Source organism: Setaria viridis, chromosome 3, assembly GCF_005286985.2.
Source record: "Setaria viridis chromosome 3, Setaria_viridis_v4.0, whole genome shotgun sequence".
Lineage (NCBI taxonomy): Eukaryota > Viridiplantae > Streptophyta > Magnoliopsida > Poales > Poaceae > Setaria > Setaria viridis.
In genome coordinates, this window is record NC_048265.2 from 20,444,668 (window position 1) to 20,455,850 (window position 11,183).

The following is an 11,183-nucleotide window of genomic DNA, read 5'->3' on the forward strand; positions in this document are numbered from 1 at the left end:
ACTTCAACAGCATCCAGTCATCCACCACGTTCGATCCCTAGGCAATAAATGGTACTAGCCATTTACATAAGCCGTTATCAGAAGCAAAGGAAGCAGTAGAGCAAAAAAGGGCCTATGTATTTGTTTGACAGTCAAATCTGAACCTCCCCGAGCTCACCTCGTGTTCAGGTGCCAATATCTACCAAAAAACTACACCCCACATCCTACATAATCTTGTGGAACAAATGCCTCTGCAACCTAACATACCCTCATTTGCTGTCGGTAAAATCAGCGTCAATGACATCGCCTTCGTCGGCTGGCTTCTCAGATGAACCAGCACTGGCGTCAGCTCCTGGGGTAGGGCCAGCTCCCGGGGCACCCTGCTGGCTGTAGAGCGACTGCCCAAGCTGCATGACTTCCTGGTTCAATGCGCTCAAAGCATCCTTCATCGTCTGTGTGGAGCCACCAGCAACAGCGTCCTTGAGCTCCTGCAGCTTTGCCTCGACCTTCCCCTTGACGTCACCTGGGACCTTGTCACCAAGCTCCTTGAGTTGCTTCTCAGTCTGATAGATGACTGACTCAGCTTGGTTCTTGGTGTCAATGGCATCTCTCTTCTCCTTGTCTTCCTTTGCGAATTTCTCAGCTTCATCAACCATCCTCTCCACCTGAAGATACAAGTTCAATCAATCAGCAATGTTGAATAACAGTGAAAATGTGTCCATCAAAAGTTGCTGAGAAATTGATAGCATAATTCTTGCTGAAAGTATTTACATACCTCATCCTTTGGCAGTGTGCTGGCCCCAGTGATTGTGATGTCCTGCTTCTTCCCTGTGCCCTTGTCCACCGCAGTCACAGAGAGGATACCGTTGGCATCAATATCAAACTTGACTTCGATTTGTGGAACACCACGAGGGGCAGGAGGAATCCCATCAAGACGGAAGCTACCAAGAGACTTGTTGTCCCGGACAAACTCTCTTTCTCCTTGGAGAACATTGATCTCCACACTGGTCTGCCCATCAGCAGCAGTTGAGAAGACTTCTGACTTTGAAGTGGGCAGCGTTGTGTTCCTTGGGATAATCTTGGTCATAACACCACCCAATGTCTCCAAACCAAGTGACAGAGGGGTGACATCAAGAAGGACAATGTCGCTGACATCACCTGACAGAACTCCTGCCTGCAGTCAAAAACTTGCACTCAGAAATAGTTCCAACATGCAATGTAGAGTAGCTCTAAGGAATCATATAACATACAGTACAACATTGATATCTCCAAAAGCTGCAAACAATAGTCGTTTGCCACAAAGTAACAAGGACACTATACATGCTGACATTTCTATGGTTAGGTAGAAGCCTGCTACAATCTTAATTTAATTAACCAAGCAAGGATTCCATGCACTCACCTGCACAGCTGCTCCAAGAGCAACAACCTCATCTGGGTTGACAGTCACATTGGGGTCCTTTCCTGTCATTTTCTTGACAAGCTCCTGAACAGCTGGAATTCTAGTCGAGCCACCAACTAGAATTACCTCATCAATATCTTTGAATTGCAGCTTTGCATCTCGAAGTGCATTGTCCACAGGGGTCCTCAGCCTGAAAGATAATTGACAACAGATGTTAGCAACACATTTGTTCATCAGCACAACAGGGCCATATCTAGCAAATACTAGTAGCATCAGAAGCATGCACAAGCTTGATTTTACACCAACGAAATACAGTAGAACTATGGGCATCTGAGTTTCAATCCAAGTCAAGCCATATCAAGAGCCACAGTTACATACCTGTCAAGGAGATCTGAGCATAGCTCCTCAAATTTAGCCCTGGTAAGAGTTGTCTCAATATGCTTGGGGCCATCAGCAGTAGCTGTAATAAAAGGCAAACTGAAAGAAGCACAAATAAAAAGTTAGAATCTACTAAAAAGAAAGAAAGCAATGTTGGAAGATGGCTGAGGGAACTGACCTAATATTTGTCTGGGTCAGGGATGATAGCTCCATCTTTGCCTTTTCAGCTGCTTCCGTCAGTCGCTGCAGAGCTTGCTTATCTTTCAGCAAGTCAATACCCTCATCGTTCTTGAAGTTTCCAGCCAGCCAGTCGACAATTCTCTGTATGTGCAAATTGCATTTTAAGGACACACAAAGGGTTTGAATTATGGAATAAACAGCGAATACTGATAGTCATAGTGCTACAGGAAAGGCAAGTATCAATCAAGTACCAGTCTTTCAAAGTAGGATGAGCAGTTGCACAAGCTAAGACTTGAACTCACTATCTTAGTTTACGTCTTTGGCCCCATCAAATTGAACATGTTTTATAGCTTATGGATCCTGGAAGTTGTGATAACTAGCGCAAATGACCTCATTTGAAAAGTGAAACAAAAATATATTTGGTCTGCAACTTGTTCATTGGCTCGTTGCCTTCCTAATGTTCTTAATGTGGCAAGCCATGTTTTCTTAGTAATTGGCCCCAGCTGTCATCATCATAACTCTAGTTCCTTGCCTAAACTTGTCACAAGTGTGGTAGGTACATGGCGTGGTATATTGTGGTAAGCAACCAAACATCCCTTAAGTTCGTCAACCAACTGAAAACTAACTGTATGGATGGAAATATTCGTCATGTAAAAATGAAAATTTTGACAATTAGTCTAAGAGAGATTATTTGCTGCTGGTCCACGCCACACAATTTGCATAACATTTAACATCAAAGTTCTGGGCCGTCATCATCATAACTCTAGTTCCTTGCCTAAACTTGTCACAAGTGTGGTAGGTACATGGCGTGGTATATTGTGGTAAGCAACCAAACATCCCTTAAGTTCGTCAACCAACTGAAAACTAACTGTATGGATGGAAATATTCGTCATGTAAAAATGAAAATTTTGACAATTAGTCTAAGAGAGATTATTTGCTGCTGGTCCACGCCACACAATTTGCATAACATTTAACATCAAAGTTCTGGGCCGTCATCATCATAACTCTAGTTCCTTGCCTAAACTTGTCACAAGTGTGGTAGGTACATGGCGTGGTATATTGTGGTAAGCAACCAAACATCCCTTAAGTTCGTCAACCAACTGAAAACTAACTGTATGGATGGAAATATTCGTCATGTAAAAATGAAAATTTTGACAATTAGTCTAAGAGAGATTATTTGCTGCTGGTCCACGCCACACAATTTGCATAACATTTAACATCAAAGTTCGATAAGGTTCATGACAAACATCATATAATTAATTGTATAAAATCATTTTTTAGCTAAAATCCATTGCAACACCCAAATGCAACTCAGTTAGGGATGGAATGTCACTGAGCACAAAAGACTACATCATTAAGGGCAGAAGAAATTCCATGTGCCAATAAAGCCAAATAGAAAACAAAATGAAGAAGACTATTTTAGTCTCAAGCAAAAAGAAAAAATGCATCTTCAGTCCAACAAAAGATAAAGAATGACTAACCTTGTCGAAGTCATCACCACCAAGGTGAGTGTCACCCGATGTTGACAGCACCTCAAAAACACCATCACCGACTTCAAGGACTGAAATCATCACCACAAATTTAATAAGTTGAATATATGATCAAAAGGGACTGGAAACTAACAAATTCAATAACCTTGAGGCATAAGAATAAAAAATGTGGATTGAAATGATACTATAGAGTTAAAATTTTCATGGTATTAGGGCCTCTTTTGACTGTAGCAGTTTCAAGGGAATTAGAGCATTTTAATCCCTGTAATTTTGTCCCCATAGAGATTTTTAAAAAAAAAGGAAAGGGAATTCCCAAATCATATGGGATGGTTTTTTATGCTCACAATTTAATGACAAACAAATAATCTCAAAGCTCATTTACACTTCCTTCTGAAAGTTCAATTCATTTTCTCTGTCCATTCTCTTTGCTGAAGCAATTTTTCCCAATTTCCCTTCAAAATGTTTACGTAATTTCCTATGAACAATTCAATGATACATATTACTATTCTTCTGTCCACTGGATTCTGTAGTACTACATGACATTATAGTCCCACCACTTTCCTATTCAAGCGTTTTTTCTTAATGGGCTTACATGGCTAAATATAAACATAATATAGTACCCAACTTCCCACACTCACATAATACAGACCATTTCCTTTTTTATTAGTTTTTCACAGCATACAAGAAAATTGCTTATTCTTAGACAACTATGGAGTTTTAAAATCTCAATTTCCAGGACCTACAAAGATTTATAACTAATTATGTAAAACATTACTAACCAAAAGCAGAATATTTAGCATTGACATCTATTCCAAGATATTGTTTCAACCACGATTTTAAAAAGAAATCTAGACAGAATTAGCAGCCCAAATCATTCAATTTCAATAAAAGGTTTAGTATCAGCTAAATCTCCTGTAGTGATTTCTGCCGCACTTCAACTACGTAAAACCATAAATATTGTGTATCCTGGACGTAATCTCTATGTGAAGGGTGTCCACAGAAATGTGAAACAGGTCAGATACCTGAAACGTCAAAGGTGCCACCTCCAAGGTCAAAAACCAGAATCGTTTCATTGTTCTTCTTCTCAAAACCATATGCTAGCGATGCCGCTGTAGGCTCATTTATAATACGCAGAACCTCCAGCCCAGCAATTCGGCCAGCATCTTTTGTTGCCGTCCTTTGTGAGTCATTGAAGTAAGCAGGAACTGTGATCACTGCCTTTGTGACCTTGTCGTTCAAAAACTTTGATGCATCATCCACCAACTTTCTCAGCACCTGAGAGGATTAGAAACATTATTATTAAAATGTACAATCAAAATCATGTCTCAGTTAGTTTTGCTTATTACTCCTCTGTTTCAATTCCCATCGACAGACACCCCAGACAAATTATGCGGACAATATGGAATGATGACAAGCAGATATATAGATATCATGTCAAATAAACAACAATGTGCAATACTTGCGGACATTTCATTATATTCAACCAACTTATGATACAATCATCAACCATGCTCTAATTTAAGGTATATACAGAAAAGCTAAGGCAAAATTACTGGGCTCCCATAAGCAATCACCCGTGTAAGGCGTAAACAAGGAAAATGTAGTGTCACTATAGTTACCAGGTAGTCAGGAACTAAAAGAAACATATTTTTCATATGTAACTACTGCAAAAATATATAATACCACAATAAGCCAGTTAAGTTCAAGTCAAATTATCCATCAATATTAACACAAATGCAGCATGAGACAATGAATGCACCACCAACTTTTTTGCAAACCGTACAGTTTCATAACTCAGGGAAAAACAATTAACCATGATAACAATTTAACAGACAATGAATGCACCAACTCCTTGAGAAATGTACAATTTCAGACATCACGAAAAAAACTATTATCCATGATAACAAATTAATTTTCATGGTAAGTGTAGTCATGTGGACCATAAGCAATAATTTTTCCAAGGAAATACTGCAAAAAATAATTCTAATATCACGATAGCCTGCAAAATTACAGGACAAAATATTCTTAGTTCATTAGTAGAAGCACAAGACAATGAATGCATGGACTTTGTTGAGATAACTGTAAGTTTTCAGAAAAAAGGAAACATAACAGCAATTAACCTTAAGTATGCTGAAGAAACATCTGAAATTAGTAATATACCTGCGCAGAAATCTCCTCGGCCGCGAATTGCTTGCCAATCGCCGGGCAGTCGAGCTTGACGTTGCCGTTGTCGTCCCTCAGGACGCGGTAGGAGACCTGCTTAGACTCCTCGTCGACCTCGTTCATCTTGCGGCCAATGAATCGCTTGACGGAGAAGAATGTGTTCTCCGGGTTAACGACGGCCTGGCGCTTGGCGATCTGGCCCACGAGGCGGTCGCCGGACTTGGTGTACGCCACGACGGAGGGCGTGGTCCGCGCGCCCTCGGCGTTGGTCACGATCGTGGGCTTGCCGCCCTCCATGGCGGCCACCGCGGAGTTGGTGGTGCCCAGGTCGATGCCCACCACCTTCTCGCACGCCACCCGCAGCGGGCGCCACCGGCGGCTCCGGCTGTAGACCGCGGCGGAGACGGAGGGGCGGCTCCGGCGGGGCCCGTGGTGGGCCGCGAAGAAGGGGGTCGAGGTGGGGAAGGTCGTGGTCGCCATGGCCGACGGCGGCGAAGAGAGCTACAGCGAGGAGAGAGAATGAGAAGGTTACCTCTTATCTGACCAGAGAGGAAGGTTCGCGAAACCCTAGGAAGGAAGAGGGTGGATTGGAGTGTGTGGGCGATGGGGGTTTTTGAGGGATTGGGAGAAATGGCGAGAGGTTGGGGAAGAGATAAGGGAGGGGAGGAGGGTTTTATAGAGCTCCCGTGCGGCGAGCCGACTCTGGGGCCAGCCTGTGGCCGATCGAGCTGCTTGGATTTTGCTCTAGTCGTGGACGCCACAGGATGGCCCGTGAAGCTGTGGTCGGAGCATGGCATCCCGAAGATGGAGGGAAGGTTCTGGAAGCGGCGGGACTCGCGCAGGAAGCCTCGCGCACTAACCGAGAAAACAAATTTTGTTCTCGGCACTTCCTGGGCTCCTGCAATCTGGAAGGAGAAGGTTGTTTCGAATACGCGTGGATAATCCTAATTGGCAGTATTTTGTGTACATGGCCCTTTTTTCAGATTTTCTTTCTGTTCCGAAATGTTGGTGGTTTTTCACCGACAGTTAAAGTTTATAAAAAATATATATTAACATTTATAATACTAATAAACAGATAAAGTATCCAAACATAGTTCAATACAGTGAATTTAAAGAAACAAATTTAATGTTGTAGATGTTGACTCTGTAAAAAAAATTAAAAAAATTTCTTTGGATGAAATTAAGGGGTTGTTTGGATTAACGCCGAAGCTCACCGCTCCAAAAATTTGGCATTGACCTCGCTTCAAAAGATTAGCAATCCTATATACACTTTATATTTATTTTTCCACAATTTTTGACTAAAATGATCTTAAATCGTAAAACTAAGAGTTGTGTCTTTCAACCACTGAAATCCTAAATCTAATCAAGGAGTATATCCAGTCCAAATTGACCGCTGAACAAGTGAATATTTAAGTATGACTTGAAAAACTAATTAATTTTTGTTGAACTGAAATATTTAGTACACTTCATCTACTTCTAGTAAACATAGAAAACTCGTGAACTCTCATAAATTGAACCTGTACATATCCACACATTAATCATTCAAATTCAAGTACAAGTTTCTAATTAACAATAGGAAAGGTCCAAATTACTACCCTCAAGTATAACCAAAGTCCGAATAACCCCTCAAGTATTCTTTGGTTCAATATACCCCATAAACTATGCTATTTAGTTCAATTTACCTCTTAACATAATTTGTCTTTTTTATTTCTCCATACACAAGTTGAATTTCAATTTAAAATTTTGCGGGGTAGTGGACACCACAATGTGTGTCAAAAAAATATATTATGAATCTTTCATCAATATTTTTGTATAATTTTGTATACCAAAAAATAGTTTATTATTAAATACCATACCCTATCAAAGTAATGATAAAAAATTCATGATAAAATTTTCTAATATGTGTTATGATGTCTGCTATCATCTTCCAAAATTTTAACTTAAAACTCCACCCGTAAAGACAAATTGCGTTATGGGATAAAGTGAACCAAATGGCACAGTTTAGAGATAATTAGGTTAAGGGTTATCGGAATGTACTTGAGGGGAGTAATTTGAACCTTTTTCTAATTAACAATATACAACTGAGGGGAGTAATTTGAACCTTTTCTAATTAACAATATACTACTCGGCAGTCAAACTTGATATGGTGTTCTACACCCAAGCAGAGGAAAAACAAACAGTAAAATGTCCATCATCCTTTTTCATTGTACATCCATTTGATGCACACAAATTAATAGCTTTGTGTTCAACAATAATCACCACAAATTGTTTGTAGGCGATGCTTTTATAAAATACATATTTTATAGGTCAAAACATATTAAAACACACAAAGAAAGGAAGGCAAATTCAAACAATCAAATATTGAGAGGAACACGTGCATATCACTTATGTTTTTGAAAATTGTATTTGTGTGCCTATTTATTTAGGCTTTTCTTATCTAGCAGGCATGTGTATTCTCAAAACAGGATGGAACCAGGAAGGTCTAGTAATGGTAAAGAGTAAAATGTACTCGAGAGGCAAAGAGAGCAGTGAATAAAGTTTGTACATATATATACATGGTGAAGGGGGCACCATGAAGGGACATGTCCACAGGACATGTAATTGCTCGTACCCTTTGGAATTAGATCACATGGTAAATGTTCTCTAACGCTCCCCCTTATCAATTCCAGCTTCATTTGATCATCCTTCAATTATGTTAATAATTCCTCCAAGAAAAATCCCGTGGGAAAAACCTGAGGAGAAAATTATATATAGATAGATAGATTCCAGGTGAACTTCTCAAAACCCAGTGGAAAAAATAAGGAGAAGAACCATGGTACATTATTGTTCCATTCAGACCTCCATGAGAGAAGCTCAAAGTATAGTCCAGAGAAGAATGATATGTCTGTAGCCATCATCTCTAAAAACCCCGGTGGGGGAAAATAAATGATGAGACATATACTTTAGACTAATATTTCTCCAAATAATCTTGTCAAAAAATCTGAAAAATATATAGATATATCATGTGAACTCCTTAAAAACCAATGGGAAAAATAAGGAGAAGAGCCATGATATATTGTTGTTCCATTTGAACTCTTGTGAGGTAAACTCATAGCCTAGTTCAAAAGAACAATAATTATGTCACAAAGTATCATCCTCAAAACCGATGGCGGGGGAAAATAGATGATACGACATAGGACCTTGTGTCGAAGTAGCCTCATTAAAAACTTTGAATGAGAAACCCAGAAAGGGGAAAAACTCATGCAAAGAAAAGAGCACAACATGATGTAGAAACAAGTTATGGATCAAAGAGGAAACTCCCCTGATACTTGCAAATCAATAAGACATGTCATGCCAATCTCTCAAATACATTTGAAAATGTGGAGTAAAGTAGAGACTATGTAAATAATCTTTAAGATTATCACAATACTTAGTTTGCAAAATGTTTATTTCCCGATGAAAGGGATAAAACATTTCGTAGGCTAAATGTATAGTAACATTGTGCCTCACATAACTTGCATCCATCTCAACAACACAAAGTGATATTATCTTCACATATAATATGGTTAGTGATTAGTAGAACCACAACCACCACATAGCCTTAGTACGTGGTTTATCATTTTGCAAAGCTATATGTAGTGTTGCTATAGAATGATTGGTGTAAGTGACCACTAATGTCTATTGATAGACATCCATGAAATGGCAGGTCCTACTTACAAGTACATGAAGCATGTCAGTGATCTGGCACTTGCTTTTACCATCAAGTTCCAAGTCCGACGATCCCCACCAACCAATCTACCACCTTGGGATACCCCTCGGTAGGTTGCTGGGTATAAAACACCAACATTTGGTGCTTAGCCCCTAAGCTTGAGAGCTAGCAGAGCTGCTGGAGGTATTCCGAGTAGTAATTGGCGCTTAGCCCTCGAGTTTGGGAAGCCATTGGAGGAACGCTGAGCGTCCTGGAAAGTTGTCGCTGAAGCTTGACCTGCAAAAAGAGATGCATATATTGACAATACTACTTAAATTATTCAGTAATGAATGTAAATGTTATGTGTCATGCTCTTGTTTCGGCCATATTTCTCCCAAGTAGTTAGCATGTTTCGTTTAGGCTCTCAGTCCCTGTTTAGCTATTGCCACTGCGTGTGAGATCTTTGTCTCGTGTACGCATACTGGCACTGCTGCTACGCGTCTGAGATCTTTGTCTCGTGTACGTGTTCTAGCATTTAGGCATGGCAGAAGATCCGAGGCTTTCACGGATTGAGGCGTGTTCTGCTCGAGGAGATTAGTGACCGCTAAGAGGAGACAGAAAAATAAGTAGTCGACATTGCGATAAAAAGAGAGCAAGATTGCGTGTAAAGTAGTCATTGAGACTTTTCTATCTTTTAGTGACGAGAGTGCGTGTTGCTACGCATAAGATTCATGCCTTCTTAGGGTGTAGCTGCTGTGAGCCTCCAGCACTCAGTGCACCAAACCTGTGGTCGTAGCCTCCGAATTCGATGTACCAAGCCTATTGGCGGAGCTTTCGGAACTTAGTGCACAAAATCCGTGGCTATAGCCTCCGTAATTCGATGTACCAAGCCCATGGTTGTTGGTTAACAATGTCTAGGAATAGTCAGCGAAGTGTAGCTCTGAAGGGCAATTCCCGTCAAGAGACGTACACAAATAAGTAGTCAGCACATTCACCAACCATGCTGAAAAAAAGCCAGAGAAAAATAATTATTAAAAAAGTGACTTAGCTTGATCATGGATGATTGTCGATGAAACCGCGATGGTTGTTGATGAAGCCGATTAGTCGGAGTTGATTCCGACTAGTTGTCGATGGTATGAGGCCTGCCCTCGACTAGTTTCTAGTCGAGATGAGTAGTCGAGGTAGTCGTTAGCGAGCTGGTGTAAACGTCTTGCTCTTGCAGAAGTAGTCGATCGCATCATCGGAGATTTGTTGGTGTTGCCACACAATCTGAAGTTCTTCTGGTAGCTTTTTTTGGCGTGCGCATAGCTGAACACACCATTGATTTCCAGCGCCAGAGGGAACAATGGCAGTTGTTTCTTTATTTTGATGCTTGGCGTGCTTTTCCATCTCCGATCAACAAAGCTGGTCTCTACTTCGGACTCGACTAAGGAAATCGATTTCCTGTAGGATTTCGTCTTGATGCCATCCAATTCTATTCCATCTTGATCTTGATGCTTGGAGACGATCAACGACAAGTGAATTGCTCCATTCCGCACTCCGTTTCGAATTCCAATTCAGCGATAACATATGGTAGCTCGGAATTAGCCTGTCCGACGACTTCACCTCAGACTCCGACGCAATTGCACATCGAGTTGTCGATTGGATGGGAGAATAGTGTTCTTGTCTTGTAGAGTAGATTGATCTTGATGAGGTCCTTCAAGCTCGCCCGATGATCTCGACGATCACCCCTACCTAGCATGCCAGATGTTGGTGTTTTATACCTGGCAACCTACCGAGGGGTATCCCGAGGTAGTAGATTGGTTGGTGGGGAATCGTCGTACCTAGAACTTGATGGTAAAAGCGAGAACACAAGACAAAGATTTATTCAGGTTCGGGCTGTCAGAGTAGCGTAATATCCTAGTCCTGTTTGGGATGTTGTATATTA

General features: G+C 40.7%; 1 protein-coding gene across 1 annotated transcript; it reads right to left on the minus strand.

The window, feature by feature from the left end:
* Positions 1 to 96: 96 nt before the first annotated feature.
* LOC117848655 (stromal 70 kDa heat shock-related protein, chloroplastic) lies at positions 97 to 6,234 on the minus strand. Its single transcript, XM_034730142.2, has 8 exons — positions 5,587 to 6,234; positions 4,449 to 4,701; positions 3,418 to 3,497; positions 1,935 to 2,077; positions 1,757 to 1,855; positions 1,379 to 1,568; positions 755 to 1,153; positions 97 to 644 (listed from the first exon to the last, which is right to left on the minus strand). The coding sequence occupies exons 1-8, from the start codon at positions 6,067 to 6,069 to the stop codon at positions 249 to 251; spliced, it is 2,043 nt and encodes a 680-aa protein (XP_034586033.1). The 5' UTR covers positions 6,070 to 6,234; the 3' UTR covers positions 97 to 248.
* Positions 6,235 to 11,183: the final 4,949 nt, after the last annotated feature.

Excerpts from the sequence above, each read along its gene's own strand:
- LOC117848655 (XM_034730142.2), bottom strand. The coding sequence starts at position 6,069 with ATGGCGACCACGACCTTCCCCACCTCGACCCCCTTCTTCGCGGCCCAC. Across the intron at positions 1,569-1,756 it reads TGCTCAGATCTCCTTGACAG|GCTGAGGACCCCTGTGGACA; the intron begins GTATGTAACTGT and ends ATTATCTTTCAG. Across the intron at positions 645-754 it reads GCACACTGCCAAAGGATGAG|GTGGAGAGGATGGTTGATGA; the intron begins GTATGTAAATAC and ends TTGTATCTTCAG.